Source organism: Callionymus lyra, chromosome 6, assembly GCF_982586985.1.
Source record: "Callionymus lyra chromosome 6, fCalLyr1.hap1.1, whole genome shotgun sequence".
Taxonomy (NCBI): Eukaryota; Metazoa; Chordata; class Actinopteri; order Syngnathiformes; family Callionymidae; genus Callionymus; species Callionymus lyra.
In genome coordinates, this window is record NC_141823.1 from 8,242,570 (window position 1) to 8,261,370 (window position 18,801).

General features: G+C 38.1%; 1 protein-coding gene across 1 annotated transcript in view; it reads left to right on the forward strand.

Moving 5' to 3' along the window:
- celf6 (CUGBP Elav-like family member 6) overlaps positions 1-18,801 on the forward strand; it is a 233,279-nt gene that overhangs the window by 12,790 nt on the left and 201,688 nt on the right. Inside the window, exon 2 of the mRNA XM_087793539.1 lies at positions 3,118-3,200. Coding sequence (XP_087649665.1) covers positions 3,118-3,200 — 83 coding nt within the window. The remainder of the gene's footprint in view (positions 1-3,117; positions 3,201-18,801) is intronic.

The window sequence follows — 18,801 nt, forward strand, 5'->3', positions numbered from 1 at the left end:
AACGGGGTCAGCGACTGTCAGTGCTGCCAGGCACGTATCAGGGCAACCACTCAACCTTTAATGAAAGCTGTCACATATTTGCTCAGGTCGTGTTTATTGATGCTTTTCTTTTTCCCCCCTCGTCTCACAAACACTACTTTTTAATTTGCCGGCGGAGTGTTTGGCCGAGATCCGGGCGTCGTCGTTTCTTCATTAGGCTCGGAGGAACGTTGGAATGTTTGGATTTAGTTCTTAGGTTCAGAATACTTTGTCAGAGTTGGCGCTCTACGGATGAAAAAATGTATATATTTTCCCTTCTAATGAAAGGAGGTCAAGCTCAATCATACCAGGATCAAAAATCCTAAATCCTGAACAAAATGTAAATCTACCAAAAGGTATAAATCTGATTGCGATATTGGGTTTTTATTCTTAGAAGCCCAATATATCTTAAAGGGTTAATTCACTCAAAATGTAGAAAATGTTCTACTCGTTTTGACAAAGGGTTGGGATTATTTTCAGAGCTCATTTTAAGAGTTATAGACAAAAATGTATGTTCATTTTAATGTAGCGACCAGAGCTCAACATATATAACATATATTCTTCAAAAAGACACTTAAAAACATCCAAATATCTCCGTATTGCTCGTCAGTAATGTCTCAATTGTATTGAAGCATCGACATTAGAAACTTTTCCGTAAAAAAATCCCAAATCTCCGTGGGCTCCCAATGTCTGTGAGTTTACGGCTATGGTCGCTAGGAACGTTGACTACAAACAGGCTAAAAATATGGATTTATTTAATTTTTCTGAAACAATTATTAATGTCGAGGCTCCTATACAAGATGGACGTTACAGACAAGAGGTATGGAGGTATTTGGATGTTTTTAAGTTTGTGTTTTTGAACAAAGATGACTGCTACCTGGTCACTACATTAGCATTAGCATGCACTTCTACCTAAAACTCTCAGAAGTAACAGATTACTCTGAAAATAATTTCAACCCTTAGTCGACATCTGGGTGAGTCGTGGATAAACCATCCCTTTAATAATCTCCTTTCTTTCTTCATAAAACACAATTAGTTTTGTCCATAGGGTGGGTGGCCTATCGCTTAGAGAGGGTCAGGAGTAAGGCCATCAGGGAGAGGCTCGAAGTAGAGGTCTTAGGAAGCCTTCAGGATGCCTCCCTGGTGAGGTGTTCAGGGCATGTTCCACCGGTAGCTGACCACAGGGAAGCGCTGAAGAGACTTCGTCCCAGCTGGTCTGGGAACGCCAGCATAAAAAGCTGGTCCGAGGAAAGCCTGGGCCTCCCTGATTAAGCTGCTGCGCCCTTTGACCCTAACCCGGATAAGCGGTGGACAACGAAATGAAACAATATCAACGCGAACATTAATCTTCTCTGAACAATCTGGCGGACGACATACAATAACTTTGCGGCAGGATTTGAAGACAAAAAGATGAATCAATGGAACCAAAAGATCATGATCGACCCTTCAATCCTGGTTTCATCTTTAATAATAAAAAGACATTCAAAGTCTAGGAAACATTAGATTAAAAAAAGCTTTGAAAACATGCTGGTGACTCTCATGTGACAAGATATTCCCTTGATGCGTAACGTTTGTTTTTTTTAATTTAAGATGAAGCTGATCAACACCCAGCGTGACGCTTCATAATGTGACGCTCGTCAGCCAGATGTTTAATGGAACTGTGTTAATGAAACACGTTGGTACATGTTAGTGTTCATTTGGTAACTAGAACATTGGTGCAGTGGTTTGCTCATTATAAACTCTTCATTACGGCTACGTTTGACCTTTAGAAATTCAAAAAGACTTGCGACCAGCCTTACGCCACTTAAAACGTGATGAACAGTTTATTATTTTGGTAAAATATAAGCTTAAAAAATATTTCCTACTCTCTCCCTTCCTTTGACATGTGAAAGAATCTTATATCTACAGATTAGTAGGTCATTTATTAGTCACCTGGACTTGACACAAATTAAATAATTGGCAAAAAACAAACATTTAAGGCTGAGATGTTGCTGGACCAATCAGACTCCAGGATACTGAAAAGCCTGCTCCAATCATCTCATCACATCCATTGGTGTTAAATGTTGGATCATTTGAAAGTATATTAATGTTGTTATTGTAATTGATACAACTGCTCATACATAAGATCATTGAATTAAGAAAATATTCAGATACATTTTAAGAAAGGAGAACAAAAAGAGAGACAATTGATATTGATAGAGAATTAAATAATAAAATAACAATATGGCAATCAGACTAAATTTATTTTCGGTACGTTTACATTTTGTTCGGCCATCGACTACTATATGTCATTATAATAAGAAAGACATTCTGGAATCACAGTATAAATGATTTTGAAAATACAATCCAACTTTTACTGTTATACTTATGACGCATATTTATATTCTATTCCTAGGAAGAAAACATTTCAAAATTTCTGATCTTGACTCTCCATATGTCGTAGACGTTCCGAAGCCTTAAAGTGCAACTAATGTGAAAACCCAACTCTCCTCACTCACATCTTTCAAATGTCCAAGATTTAGTAAAATTTTCTCTCCCATCTAAAAATCTGAGAATGAGCGAACGAGAGGTTACGAGAGTCCATTATATTTTAATAATGGCTTCACTCCTCCTCCAGCCAGCTGTTATTAACCCCTGCTTTGTTTATACAATGAGTCCCTTGGAGGTATTGATGACGCAAGATGACATACCCTGATGTTTGACCAATCACAGCGGAGTGGGCGTGGTTACAATAACAAAAGTGTTTTCAGTGGGCGGGGCTTAAGATCATTTTCTAATGTCAATATTTCAATAAAAACAGAGTTTTGTACAAACAGACACTGATGATACAATAGAGTCTAACATCGATTTAGGATAAACTTGAATCAAATCATAAGTTGAACTTTAACAACATTTTTATTTAATTTATTTTAATTTATTTTAAAACAAGTAAATACCAGATGTTAAAAATATTTCCTTAAACTTTCATTTCTAGCCGATGTACAATGACATTGAGCCTGAGGATGTTTTCTACTTAAAAAAAAAAAGAAAAGATGATTTTGTGCATTTTTTTCCCAGTGTGTTGATGTATTTTCTCCCGTGTGGTTTGTTTTTTTCCAGGATGTGCCTTTCTAACATATTGCGCCAGAGAGTCAGCACTGAAAGCCCAGAGCGCCCTCCATGAACAGAAGACTCTGCCGGGGGTAAGTGTCTCCACTTTTCTTTTTTCGCGATCACCCACTGGGACTCACGAGGGTCCACTCCACGACCCGCCACCGCATCTACATACCTACCAGACAGTCGCACGAGGGGGTCGGCATTGGAGGGGGTAGAGAGAGTCGAGTGGCCGAGCTCACCTTGCCGTGTCTCACTCCGCACACTAATCACCCCGGCGGAGACGTTTGATAAGCGATCCTTCATGGCGGCCCCGTCCTTCCCCCGTCCTCTCCCCAATATGTCCGCCGCCGCCGCCGCCGCCGCTCTAATTGCCTCGAGGAATCCCACTCTTATTATCACATATAATGAAACAGTAAGTACAAACAATGATTTCAGTCATGAATACCATCTGGTGTTTGTTAAATCTCCTCTCGCCAGCTTGCCTCTGGTGAGTTTTTTTTTAAATGGAAATAATTGCTTCAGTCGTTACAGGTATAAAAAAAAAAAAAAAAAGGTGGCGATGGACTCTTAAGCCCACCCAGGAGGAGACTCTCCTCCTGAGCTGCCGCTGTATCTCTGCACTCACACGTGTGTGAAGGAGGGATTGACTCGCACATCAGGGGAATTATCGAGGTGCGATTGAATTACGCACATGTGTCCTTAAGTAGGGAGAGCGGCTCCGGTAGCCCGGGCTCTCCGCCGCTCCCCTTCACACCCTGGGTTCCAGTTCGGCACAGACCGAGACTCCCTCCCGGGTCGAGGGGGGGATTTTAATCAGAGCTGCAGGATATCCAGATAAATCTCTTGGGAGGTGGAAATAGGTGTAGAGAGAGAAAAGGCAGGTAGGCAGGGGGTCAGAAAAGATGGTGTTGGTGTTGCTTTTTCTTTTTTTTCTGATGCTGCCCTGAAGGGAATAGAAAAGAGCAGAGAGGTTGAACTTCTTGGTTTAAAAAGGAAACTTTATATTTGAAAATGTGTGCAGCAGCACTGATGGTGTTCCAGTTGTATTTAGAATGTATATGATGAAGGATGCTGTATTTTCTTGAGCTATTTAAATACACAAGGATTTTAGATAAATGTCAAAAAGTCTTACTTTAAAAGGCATTAATGCTTTTTTTTTTCTTTTTTTTTTCCATTTTAATTATTTATCATGCATTGATATTACATTTCATATATGTAATACTATATATAGTGCAAGGCAAACATGATCACCCACAATTTTTCGATTGAAAGAGCTTAAAAAGTAAATGTATGAAATACTTTATTTTTCTTTGCAAGAACACTTAAAGTCTCTTGCGAGAGTAAGTCAATATATTTTTACTCGTAATTAAAGTTCTTTCACTAAATCTATGTTCTTTATATTTGCACTTTGTTATACTTTGCACTTTGTTCTTTTTATTTGCACTTTGTTATTCTTCTTGTTTCTAGTCTGCTGTGAACTGGAAACTCAATTCCCGAAGGAGATCTCCATATCGATAAATAAAGTCTACTTAATCTAATCTAGATTTAATTTTGGGGGGAAAACAAGTGGTCGCCAAATGTGAATAGTGACATCATAACAAGAGTTTTTCATTCTAATTTTTCAAAATATAAGATAATATATCTTCAACCAAGTCAACACAGGAAATACTTCATCGTTATTTAAGAACTAACATCAACACTTGATCATTAAAAACCTTGTGTGTCATTTAAAAACATATTTATCATATTTTTAGTTCAATGAAACAGTTCATAATGGAAACTTTAAGTCACGTAAAATCCAAGTCTATGAATTTTAACATTTAGTTTAAAAAAATGTAATAACTAAAATCTTAGTCCAGCCTTTACTATTATTATATACATAAGTCTTGTTTGTACATGTGTGTCTCACGGGCACTCGGATTTCCTCCCACAGTCCGCAAAAATACAAAGGTTTATTAATGGTGTGAGTGAATTTCACTCTTTTGTGTAAACGTATCGGTGACCAGAGCAGGGTGTCATCTGCATACAACTCATTTATAAAGAAACTTTCTTTAAACGACCATCTTTTTTTTTGTTTTTTTGTTCGTTTTGAAAGTTTCTTTCGTTTCCCAAGCCAACAGTTGGACGTTCCAAGCGAAGTTGTGTTAACAAGGAAACCATTGTATCTTCTCTCCGGAACATTTGGAGCATCTGTAGCTGGCGCCGCAGCAGCTCCCTCGGCGACCGACTCCCCGGCTGCTTCCCTTCCTCCGTAATGAGATGACTGTCCCGATGCTCCGGGATAGGTGTCCCCATCTTTATTACCCCCTCATGAAGGAACATTCTTGTTTGTCTTCCATCTAGGAAGAGGTTAATGGCGTGCTCTGTAGGGTTTGGTAAACATTTCCCCTGCACGGCGCACAGCGAGGGGTCAGTCCGGCAATCTTGGGCTGAGCACAGAGCGCATACACAAGGCTAATAAAGATGTTCTGTCTCTTCCTCTCTCCGTCTGGGGCTTTTGTGTTGCTGTGTGTGTGTGTGAGTGTGTGAGATTCAGAGACTAAAGCAGGGGAAGAAAAAGCAGGAACAGGGAGGAGACAAAGACAGGCAAAGACAGTGAGGGGTGACACTTCGGGACAAGCCTCATTGTCATTGTCATGGCCTGATGGTTTTAGATGCTCTGTCGTAAAGTTCTGCTGTCATCTCGGCAGTCACACACACACACACACACACACCGACACACACTCACACTAAGCACTGTAATTCCTCTTAAATCCCAATGAGATTTTTTATAGATTTGAACAAAAAAAAAGGGGAACATTAAACTCACATCTCACTTGAGCGCGTGGGGTTCTTATCATTTTCCGTTATTCTTCATAGACGCCGATGCAAAGTATGGACGTGAGCGGCTGGAATCTTTTCCACCGTCTGAGTCTTGTTGCCTCCCATGTGGGGAGAACCGTGTGGCCGCCTTTAGCTCGGCAAACAGAAGCACACAACACGCACAAAACTGCAGTTGTTTAAATATTTAAGCCTGTTTGTTGGCAAACACGACTAAAAATGACATTCTCGTTTCTCAGTATCGTTGCACCTCCATATGACTCACTCACCTGGCTGCATGTACGCACTTGAACGCATCACAAGTACATGAAAACTATGTAGAGGAATTAAAAATCCATCTGACACCATTTTGGGGTCGTTAACTCCCCTAAAATTAACAAAATGAGCCGAAATTTTGGAAATCACTATTGGCTCTTGGTTAGTATTTATTAAATATGGTTTTCATTTTATCAAAATTGGACCCATTTCGATATCTTTTATGGGGTTTCTCTGCCCCCTTTCTGTCTCCCTTACCTTATAGCAAAACAAGCGGAAACTGTTTCATATGTATTATGTTATACATCTGCATTAAATTGAATCTAAATTGGACCTAATTGAATTTACATTAGGGTCTTCTGCCCCTCATATTGATCCTTTATTTCCCCATTTCTGCCCCCTTACAATAACAAAAGGAGCTGAAATGTTGGATATGTTTCCTATGAACTATGTCATATACATGATTTAAATTTCATTGATTATTAGCTGCATTTTAATTAATTAATTAATTTCTGGAAACATTTTTCACAATATTATGTTATGGTTTCCGTTTAGTTGATATTGGTCGTATGTTAATTTTCATGTTTTTTTCTGCCCCCTATTTTGCCCCCTTCCTTAGATCTTACAATTCAGAAAAGGATATAAAATCCTAAAAATATTTCTTATGTATGATGTCATCAATTTTATTTAATTTTCATTGATATCAGATGGTTTTCTGTTCCTGATATTGACCCCCTTACCGCCCCCTTTTCTGCCCCCTTACAGTAGATAAAAGGAGCTGAAATCCAGGAAATATTACCTAATTTTTCAAAATGTGTCTGATGTTGTATAAATATTTAAATTTAATGAATATTCGATAAATAAGAAGTTTTAATGGCTGTCTTCGCCCCCTCTTTCTGCGCCCTTACAATTTCAGAAGGAGCTGACATTTTAGATATGTTTCTTATGTACTATGTCATATACTGCATATGGTTTAAATTTAATCTAAATTGCACGTATTTTATCGTTTCTTCTGCCCCCATAAAATCAACAAAAGTAGATTACGTTTTGGAAACATTTCTTAGGAATTATTCCATATATTTTGTTTATGTTTGATTGATATTTAACATATTTACATTTTTGTCTGCCCTCTAACAATTAACAAAATATGCGGAAATTCTGAAAATATTCCTGATCTATTATGTAATGTATATATAAGGTTTCAAAATTTTGGGTAATTTGACATATTTAAATTTTAATGGAGGTCTACTGCTCCTGGTTCTGCTCCCCTTACAATTAAGAGGAACTGGAATTCTAGAAATATTCTTGCGTATCATGATATACATGGTTAAAAATTCATCTAAATTGGATGTATTTGAAATCTAATGGGGGTCCTCTACCCGCACCCCTGAACCTTTACTGGGGGGTGTGATGATGTTATACAGACAGGCAGACAAACCATATATATTTTTTTTTTTATCGAAATTCATGATAAATGAATGAATGAATGTATCGTAACACGCCAAATAAATGTGTCTTGAACCTGAAATGTGGGCGACTAAATACCCCTCAACAGTTTGATTTGAAATATAATAAATAACGCCTCAAACCTTCCTTCAGGCACTTTTTATTTCCTGGGTTGTCAAATCATCGACGGAGCCGTGAGTCATGAATCAACCCGACGACAGCATTTACCGCATTTAGCCAAAAAAAAAAAAAAAAAAAATGGAAAAAGAAAGTGCCTCCTTTCTGCAATGTTACGAAACATTTTTTCTGGGTGACTTTTCTTCTCTCGCCGAAGACGGATTCCAATAAACACAGAGACGGATAAGAGGCAGCGACGCTGTTGGGTGAGATCTCAGCAGGAAGTGTCGGCACTTATATCACTTCCCAGATTGGCTGCGAATCTTCCCATAATTCACATCCTCTTATTTACTAAATCTGGTGCTGTTTGAGCTGGAATTGAATTGCCACGAGGGGATTTGGAGTGTGATGGTGCGGCTGTAGCGAGCTCTGTTTACATGGGCTGATTAATTGCATGTAAAGAGCATAATGAGCTCTTGATGTCCTGTGCATCAAATCCTGCTGCTGCAGTTTGAACAGTGGATGTAATCACAGATCCAGCCTTTTGCCCTCGGTTAGCTCCGAGTCGTGTTGGAGCACATTTAGTTTTTCACAGTTTTGTCTGTTCAATCTCGAGCCACGAAACTCGGGCCAGAATCTTATGTTTCTCCAGTAGAAAACAAAATGTCAGAGTTGATTTTTTTCAGACGACTTCAGTTGAGCAGGTTCTGAGCTTGTTATCTTTTTTTAAAAAAGCAGAAAATAACAACTGAAATCTAAAACAAGTAGCTTGGAACACAATGGATGTAACCATGTGCCAGCAAAACCCATAAGTGGGTCACATGAGATAATCTCTAATTATAGGAAAAACCTCATTTAACCGCTAAATATATTCATTTTGAAAAGACAAAATTGGTCTGAAATGAAAAAAAAATCAACATGCAGGATGATTTAAAACATAAAGAAAATGTTTAAACAAACACGATGAAGAGATAAAAGAGAATACAATTTATTTAGAGTACAACATCATCTGGACGGTACTGTACATTAAAATTAAAATTTTGCATCTCTATACTCCTCTCAGGATACAATAGAAGCAAGAACTTTTACAGTTGCATCTTTATACTCCATCATAATAGGACACTAAAAATTAATAATTTAAAATAAAATTCATGTATAAATCAATAAAAATAAGCATATTACTGCATTATAACCAATATATTCAATAGATGCAACTATGTTAACAAATAAGTATTTAATGAAAACGAAAATTCAATAATTTCATTCAAGTATACAAATAGTTAATAAAATATATAGTTACATGATGCCTGATCAATGTCCAATAGATCCAAGGATGTTAGTGATAAAACCTAATGAATAAAAACGATAAATCCATTTTTATAAACACGTGTTATAAGAATAGTTACTATAACGACTAAAATGTTCCATGGATGCAATGATTATAATGTTGATACATATTTAGTTGATACATATGATATGACATGATAATAATACAAATACATTGTGAAGATCTATACATCATCGTCACAATCTTATTTCAGTTGATTTATGTGTCAATTGGATGCATGTTAAGGAGCTCTGTCATCTATGAATACTCGGTGTAGAGCTGGTTGTTAAGTGTTTAGGCAGCTTGTCTTGAATGTATTTGAACTTTCCTGAGGTTCTTTTTTCTTTTTCCAGTTTGAAATAATAGCATGTCATGGAAATTTCGGTGTTATCCCAGTTTATGTATCTTTTTTTTATTGGAAAGAATTGGTGTTTTCAATCTTGAGCTCGGCAACAATCCCATAATGTAAATTGTGGGAATCTGACAACTTTTTGACCTCTAAAACTCAATTGTAAATCCTGATTTTTTTTTCCCAGCAATTCCTAGGTTACATAAATAACCACATAATGGCACATACAACAGTCAATCTATGATTTATGTTATCGTGGTTTGTAATTTTTTTAAAGCTCCAACAAACCTTGTATCATCGTAGCAATGAAGCCGGTGATAAGACCACGGCTACATCTGCAGCACGGAAATGTTATTTACAAGTGATGCCGCCTCTCGTCATGCCGATGTCGGAGCGTCAGGATTTCAAATAAAGCCTTCGCCTTTGTTTAAGGGCCGCGACATTTTCTCCTCGCAGGCCAATTATCTCCCAGCGTTGGCTTGTAACAAGCATGCTAATTGGATGCGAGTGAAGCCCGAAAGCCAATTAAAATTTTCAAGAGAAAGAGGGCGCTCCCTGCCTCCTACCCTTTAATCTCCCCCCCCCCCCTCAACCCGACTCAGATCACATTATCACTCCCCTGACTCTATTTATGTGGCGTGATGAGTGCCCCGCGACCTCAGACTTGTTAAACAGGTAGATTTTTCTGTCAGAGTTAGTGGAAGAACGTGGCGCTCCAGCAGTGACCGACCTCGCGTTTGACTATGAAATGACCGCTGAGATATACCGTCGTACTCTTTGGGTTCGTCTCCATAAATGAGAAAGTTCTTCACGATACTGGTTCAACAAAAGAAGGAGGAGCATTGTCTTACGCAGCCCAGTCACAACTAGCAATGAAAGAGCCTTGTTTCCTTTAGCTATAAACCCACTTTAACACGTTTCCAGGTTAAGAATCTAAATTGTAGCTGGAAATCAAAGTACTGACATCAGATTGAGTTTAAAATCAAAATCATTTTACTTGTTCAAGGAGAGACCAAATACAGAATATTCTCATAATTTTTTCTTCGGTTTTCAACCCCAATTGAATGTCACTAAATGGTCCAATCATATCCAACGTATGGTTTGATGGCCATTTGTCGTCTTTGAAAATGTAAGTAAGTAAGTAAGTCATTTTTATTTATATAGCGCTTTTCCAGACCAGGGTCACAAAGCGCTTAAGCAATCAAAACAATATTCAATAAAGTATATACTTTAAAGGGCAAGATAACACTGATAACACAACAGGAGTTCCAGAAAATCAAGTTAAATCAGGCATCATCTCCAGGTCCAACAGGCGCCGTCAGATTGTCACTAAATGTATTGTCAGAGCTGGTAAATATTTTACTACGATGTTTTAAGAAACAAACTCCTGAAATACAAATTTAACTCCGCCCTTTCCAAATGTTACTCAGCTTATTAGCTTCAGCCTTTGTCCTCTTGTTTTTGTCCTTTTGAGGAAACCTTTTTTTTTTTTTTTTTTTGGTTCTGTAAAAGGAGTGTTGTTAAATTTAAGGCTTTAAAAATGGAAGCTTATTGAACGTCAATATCATGAGTAAAATTAGCTCTAAGCTAAGTGTGGCAGTATTTATGAGTATTTTTCTTGTCCTTCCATGAAGACATTAACGACTGATGTTTGGCAAGTTAAAGAATGGGATCTGAACATCTTGACATCACATCACAGTCAATTTTTATTTAACCTTATCAAATCTCTATCAAAGAGATGTTTTGGTCGCCTTGAACTTAGCCTGTGTGATGATAACCAGGTGGTATTGCACGGAATTAAAGAGCAAAAACTTCAACAAGTAGTTAGTCTTTCGGAAGTTGAAAAAACACTTGAAAATAGAAAGGCTCGTGATCTGGTGGTTAACCTGTTTTTGGTAACAATAATTGAATTCATCCATGTTTCTTCAGCTAATTCAAGTGGCACCAGCTCTGTCTCTTCTGTATTCTGTCTTTTTAAATGAAGGTAAGTAAGTCTAGCAACACAATTCAAGGAAGACTTCTATTAATATGAAAAAGAAACATTTTATTTTCTCTGTTTCCGGTTTGTACTATATTTTAAAAATGATTTGCCATATCAATGACCTCATGCACGCTGTTGATCAAGCTGTCTCTGGACAGGTAAATATTCTCAAGTATAACTGTTTCAAGAATTGCAATTTCTTTGTTCTTTAAATTGAAATATTTCCTGATATGATCTTACCACCCCTCTCGATAATAGCTAAACTCCGATTTAAGACGTAAAAGTCCATAATGAAGACTTTCTCAGCGGCACTCCAGATAAAAACGGTGCTCATCAAACGACATATTGAGTCGCTCTCCTGCAGATCCGTCCTCTTGGAAAGACCTGCTGGAGTTTAACCCAATTGTTCAGGCTTCACAGTCTGATTCTTTAAAGCAAAAAAAAAAAAAAAAAAAAAATGTGTAGGCTTGCTGATCAATTTGTCAGATTTGTCAGCCTGTCGTCCCCTCGAGCGGTTAATAAGAGGCAAAGTTAAAAAAGAAATCTGTCCCACAGTGGAGCGAAGAACTCTGCAAAGACTCCCCGCGCTCTCCTCATCATCAATTACGTCCGTATCATTTTCTTTTTGCCGTCTCGAAAAAGAAATTAAAAAGACCCATTGTTTTTCTTATTCCACTGGGATGAAAGCATTTACTGTGGCGCGGCGGCGTGCGTGGCCTTCCTGCCGATTAGGGAGTGAAAGGAATCACAATCGACCGATGCACTGGGCATTGTGTCCCATTATGTAGATGGTGGTCCTCAAAATTAATTTGGTTCCGTTTGATGGGATTTTTAATCTGTGTTAAATGTTAATCCTGGCAGGCTCGTGGGCAGACGTCATGCGGAATGCTCGGCGTTTCGCTGGTTGATGCGGAGAAAGCACAAAGACTTTTAACCAGCCCATAAATATGGATGTGCAGCAACAGAGAAGTGTGGGGGGGGGGGGGGGGGGGCTGGAGAGATGGTGTTTTCAAAGGCCACAGGGCAGGAGAGTTTGTGGGCAGAGGAAAGAGCGTGTCCATTTTGTCTTCCTGAGAAACTAGATGTGAATGCTGCCCCACTCTGAGGTTTATTGAGGACACAAACACAACCTCATTGCCCATCCAGAGGCTCACAAAAAAAAGGCTTATTTTCTCTCCAAATAAAAAGGAACAACAGGTTCTAAATGTATTCCGACAACAAACCGTAGAACAGAGTTCACTGTACGCTGGGGAGAAGCTAACAACCATGTGTATTATTTATTAATTCCTTCTATTATCAGTTACTACAGTCTTTTTATCCTTTGTACAATCACAATGTTTTATTCTCACCATGTTAACAAAGACTTTCTCCCACTAAAAACCTCCACCATCTTAAAACACACCAGACCAACTATCGCTATACGAAAATAATTTCTGTTATTAAGTGTTTTTAAAAAAAATGACTTGATATAAACCCCTTTAACTTCTGTAAATACACAAGCAAATCAGTAGTACAAAATAGTTATCATGCACGTTTTCAGGTTAAGAATATGACTTGTAGCTCGCATTCAAAGAACAGACATCAGATTTGGTTTAAAGTCACTAGCATTTTACTTGTACAAGGAGAGAGCAAATACAGAATATTCTCATAGTCGAATTCTCTCTAAAGCAAGGACCGTTTCAGTTGCATCTTTAAACTCCGTCGTAAGTTATTAATGATCCGATAGACAAGAATAAATGTTCCAACCTGTAATACACAGACTAGAATGAATTTCAGCTGATCTTACAAGAATGATAGCATGGTTAGTCTTCTTGACTAGCCTGATGGCTTATCTGAGTCAACCTGGTAACCCAACACAATACAAGTTAAAAGAAACTGTACTTTTCCAAAGTGGCAAGGAGGTACGCCAATGGAGGAGAAAAAATGTTCTCCAGAAAGGAATGGATGTATCTGTTTAAAAAGGTTATGGTAGTAGGTTAAGTTTTTTGATAATATTACCCTTTCATAATAACAAGAAAGACTATCTTTGGACTCTCACTTCCTGTTTAGGGGCAGTCAGTTATAGAACGCTTAATAAATATAAATTAAAGTTTCCCCGAGACTCGGACTGACGAAATCTGTGTAGCACACACGTCAAACTTTAATGTCCATGAGCTTTGAGATTTGTGAGATCGTAACTTTAAATCAATACATTTCAATGTTGATATATGATCTATAAACATGTTAAAATGAGAAAAGGAAAAGAGATTATCGATCTGAGAAATAATAAGGAAACTATATATAATGTGACAAGAAGGGAATTTAATGGAAGGCAGTCAATTATTTTTTTAAGTATTATATTTTTGTTTCTTACAGCCTAATAGCGTAAAAACAGTATGTTAGATTTGGTTTGGCCCCTGGCTAAGACCGTGTTTTAGATTTGACATGATCTACATATAATTGTACAAAAATATAATTATTCTCTAAATGTTTATTTGCAACCTTGTTTTATGTTCTTTAATTCACTGTAGTGTTGCTATCATTCCCAGGGCTCGGAAACTAATTTTCATTCCATCAGTTTGTTGAATAGAAAGACAATAAATTCCTCGATCCAAGTGTGTTTAACTTGATATAAAAATAGACTGTCCAGCAACTGCACGGACTCCTGCTTCAGCCACTCGTGAAAGCAAAGTATAGAGCTGAGACCAACTGCAGTCGCTTTGTCCAATTTGCACTTGTTACAGTTGAAGTGTTCCATTTGAAAGGCCGTAGAGATTGGGTGAATTTAAATGTATCTCTATCATCAGTGTGGCTGTGATTTACATTTCAAACAGGTTTTATCCCAGCAAACAAAACAAAATAAAAAATCCTTCTTTATCTTAACTTATTTCTCACCTTCTGTTCTTGAAGTTTTTTTTTTTTTTAGAAATAGCTTTGCTGCTTGGGTTTTGTATTATGTATAGTGAGGCGGAGCATTCATTTACACCTTTCCCTCGTGTTGATCTGCTACCTCTCCGTTGACAGGTGGAGTCCAGGCTGTGCTGCGCTAATTTATCCACTTCTTTAGCTGTAATGAGGCAGAACTGGTAAATGTGGGGACGGCATTGTTAACATTGCTGCTTCACCGGGGAAAGGAGGAGAGGGTTGACGAATGGAGAAGGATGGAAATGAGGTCTCTGCGCTGTCATACCTCGAAGAATTTTCTGTTTTTTTTCCCTCTCCGTTGGATATTTGTTAGCCGTCCTTCTGAAATACCACTTTTCCAAAAACCAATTAAAAAATCAGTCTCTCAAGCTCCGTGATCTTGGCACCAACACCTCGATAGTACGTGACAAATCATCAAAAAAATGATGTGGATTTGGCTAATTAACTTGCATTCCACCCATTTTCTGAAGATCAAGGAATGAATTTCACTTTCAAAGTTGTGTGATATTCCAAAGATGTGACGGGAGGGTTTCAAACAGCGTGACGCTTCAGAGGAAACAAGTTTTGACACCTCATATTGAGCTGGTGGAGTTACAAAGGACGTGTTGTCTTTTAACAGACAGCTGCAATGGAAGATGCCAAAATTCAATTTACTTTCATTCCCATTGCATTTGGTTGCCGTCATCTCATTCCCTTTCCGTATTTTCTTTTTTTTTCAAAGTCCTCCCTGTCTTGTCACATTCTTTCTAGATCCATCCTTTGTTCCCGCTTTCTAGTCTGCCCTGACCAATCATCTCATGTCCAATACTTTTACATACAACCTTTTCCCTTTCGTGAGGATATTTCAGAATCCCTCCAGGTCCTGATGAAACCAAACCCTCTGACGCTTGTTGTCAGGATTTCTCATTTCTTTCTCGATAAAACTCGTCCTCCGTCTGGATCCTGATTATTCCCGACTTTCCTCTCCACCGGTTTCCATCTTGACACATTTTTTCTTGCCTTTTCATCGCATCACTCCTCTTTCATGACACAATCCTTTCTTCCCATCCAGGTTGCCTTCTTTTCTGACAGCTTTTCTCAACCGTTGGCCCATTTCTTTCTACTGTCCTTTTCTCGCCAATCTATTTCTTTCCATCCGCACGGAAGTCTTTCCTGAGGAAGCCTTTCATTTCATCATGTCCCCCTTTTCCCTTTTCTTTTCTTTCCTACCTCTCTTCTATTCTGACAGCCTATCTAGTTCTCGCAGTTATAGCTTTGCCTTCCCTGCATTTTTCACTCCTGTATCTATTTCCTGTATCTGCCTTTGATGTTGCTTCTTCCTTTCTTCCCGACTGATCCCTTCTTTTTTTTATGACTCCCAACATTCCCAGAGTGATCCTCAGCATCTACTCACCTTAGTTTCCTGACAGATTGTCTGTCTTCTTCTGGTTTTCTTTTTTTTCTCCTTTATTGACCTGTTTATTTCATTCCATAACCCTCTTGTCATTTCTCTTTGTCATAACCTCAAGATTACTTAACTTTTAAACCCATTCCACTGTTTGTCTCTTTTCCAGTTTGACCTTCTCTTTTCCTCCCTCCTCGCTTCTTTTTTCCCACCTATTTATTCTTTCCCGTCTATCCGAGTCTACTTCTGCCTTTCTATCAACTTTACTTGTGATATTGCTTCAGATATGTCACAATTATTTCCACATTCTCTCAGGTTTTTCCACATCCTATTCTTCCTTAGATACTGTTCCTTCCTGGTTCAGGAAGGAACTTCCCACCTTTCCTTTACCCCATCACATCCTCTTCTTTTTCCAACACCTGTCACATCATTTTCTTGGAGAGATCATTTTTCTATGCTCGTTCATTGTCATCGGGAGCCGCGTTGGTTTTTCCAAACCCTCCTACACCATCTTTCTTCTCTCTTCCCCCATGTTCTTCTCTCCTCCATCCCATCACGCCAACCTCTTTATTATTCTTTATTACTACCAATTATTCCTCTACCTGTACCTACTCCCTGGACCTGTCCAGGTTTCCTACTTCTGTATCTCGGCATAACATACCCCTGTTTCTCTTGCACTTGTCTTTTTTTCTTCGCAGCTCATCCTTTTCTTCCTCCCTCTCATTACTTCTGCTTCCCCCTTCCTTCCTGTCGCCCTTTCAAATCAGGCAGGGTTGCTTTCATTACCACTCGCATTGCTTCCCCGACAGGTGAAGACGTCTGACTAATTTACCCTGAAAAACAAATGGCGTACAGAAGTTTTGTGCACTCATAAGTGATCGTACCATCAGAGCAACCGTGACTTAGGTTTTTTTTTTTTTTGTCTTCACATGCAGGGGATTGCTAAAGATTAGCCAAAGAAAAAGTGATAAATTGACGAGTCATCATGAGAGAAGATGCTTCCTTGCATAATTAAGAACAGAGTAGACGAAGCCAGCCATCAGCGTGTACAATGGATTAGCCACGCCAAGCTCCTCTTATCTACCTCATTTAGTTTGAGAAAGAAAATGACCTTGCACTTGTTTACACTCTGATTAAAGACACGAGGGAGACCAAGACCACCATAAGTAAAAACACTTTAACTCGAGTCTTGTTTTTTTGTTGCCCATGAAACGAGCGTGGAACGGGTCAGCACAAATACAAAATAGATAGAGAAGTGGAAGCTGACTAGAGTGAATTCAAATGTGAATAAATACATCAGTGTATCTTTGTTTGTGAAGGTGTGTGATGAAAAAAAAGAAGTATCTTTGCTGTGTGGGTGGTTCTATTAGTTAGTCTGCCTGTTTTATTGCACTGGGAATAACTGCGGTTTCTTTTCTCCGATGACTCAGTCTCTATAGTACCTGAGTGTTTGTGAGTGTGTTTAATGGTTATTTTAAAAATCCAAGGCATTTGAGGTATTTCAAGGGTTTCTGGATAGGCCTGGATATGAATATTCATGATGAATTCCCGACATGTTTATTCGACCGGCCCACATCTTCGTTGGCGTCTCGCTCAACTTTTCAAGTTTTATGCACAGCAACCCTATAATCCCTGACATTGTGTATCGGTTGATGTGTTGGTTGTTTCATCTTAAAATATCTCACTTCCTTCCCATATGATCCACTCTGCACTGTATAGACGCTGTCATCAAGCGGAATAGAAGTTTGGTGTGTGTCAAATAGATAGATAGATAGATAGATAGATACGTAGATAGATAGATACGTAGATAGATACGTAGATAGATACGTAGATAGATAACTAGATAGATAACTAGATAGATGGATAGATGGATAGATACGTAGATAGATACGTAGATAGATACGTAGATAGATACGTAGATAGATACGTAGATAGATACGTAGATAGATACGTAGATAGATACGTAGATAGATAGATAGATAGATAGATAGATAGATAGATAGATAGATAGATACCTAGATAGATACCTAGATAGATACCTAGATAGATAGATAGATAGATAGATACCTAGATAGATAGGTAGATAGATACATAGATAGATACATAGATAGATAGATAGTTAGATACCTAGATAGATACGTAGATAGATACGTAGATAGATAGATAGATAGATAGATAGATAGATAGATAGATAGATAGATAGATAGATAGATAGATAGATAGATACGTAGATAGATAGATACGTAGATAGATAGATACGTAGATAGATAGATACGTAGATAGATGGATAGATAAAACTTTATTGATCCCGCTGGATGTCTCCTTTGGGAAATTGTTTATAATATACCAGAGGTTCCTTAAATTCACCATGCCAAGGCCACCCAAAAACCATTAAGCCTATGTGCAGGGCCCTCTTTGAAAAACACAGCAACTGCTTTTAAATATATATATATAAAAAAATGATCATTAAGAGTGTATTTTCCTACTTTTATTCGAGTTTCAACACAAATTATTTGTCAAGCTTTTTGCTGCCTCATATTTTAGAATCTTAGATGACAACTTAGCTTTATTTTTAGCAGCAACTCTAGTCACTTCTTTTTCCTTTAAGAAATCTGGCCGTTTTGTGCTAACTGGCTAGCTACAAGCTACTTGGTAAAGTAAACATCTTCACAGGTGTTATGGATGGGTACAATCTGAAACTTGAGAATCTGTAGGTTCAAAGCAGTTTGCTTGTAGTATGTTCAGGGCAGATGGTTAGAAATATATATATTTGTATTTCTGTATTGTATTAAATTAAATTCTACCCTTTCTTCTAATTTTCTCGGGCCCCGCTGACGGCCCCCACTTTAAAATCCACTGCCATAGACAACAAGCTTATAGAGGTGTCACACCGCAACAACATAGCACTTTTCACAGGAAAAGAGGAGTAAAATTTGGCAGATTATATGGTTTATGGACACAGAAAACAAAACAGGAGGTAGTGATGAGGGGATGAAGTGGTCATCGGAAGTGACTGTAAACAACAACAAGAAATAAGTATCAAATATCGATGATGAGATAGAGTTTCCGATGGTGATGTGTCAAACTCAAGTCATTCTATGTGC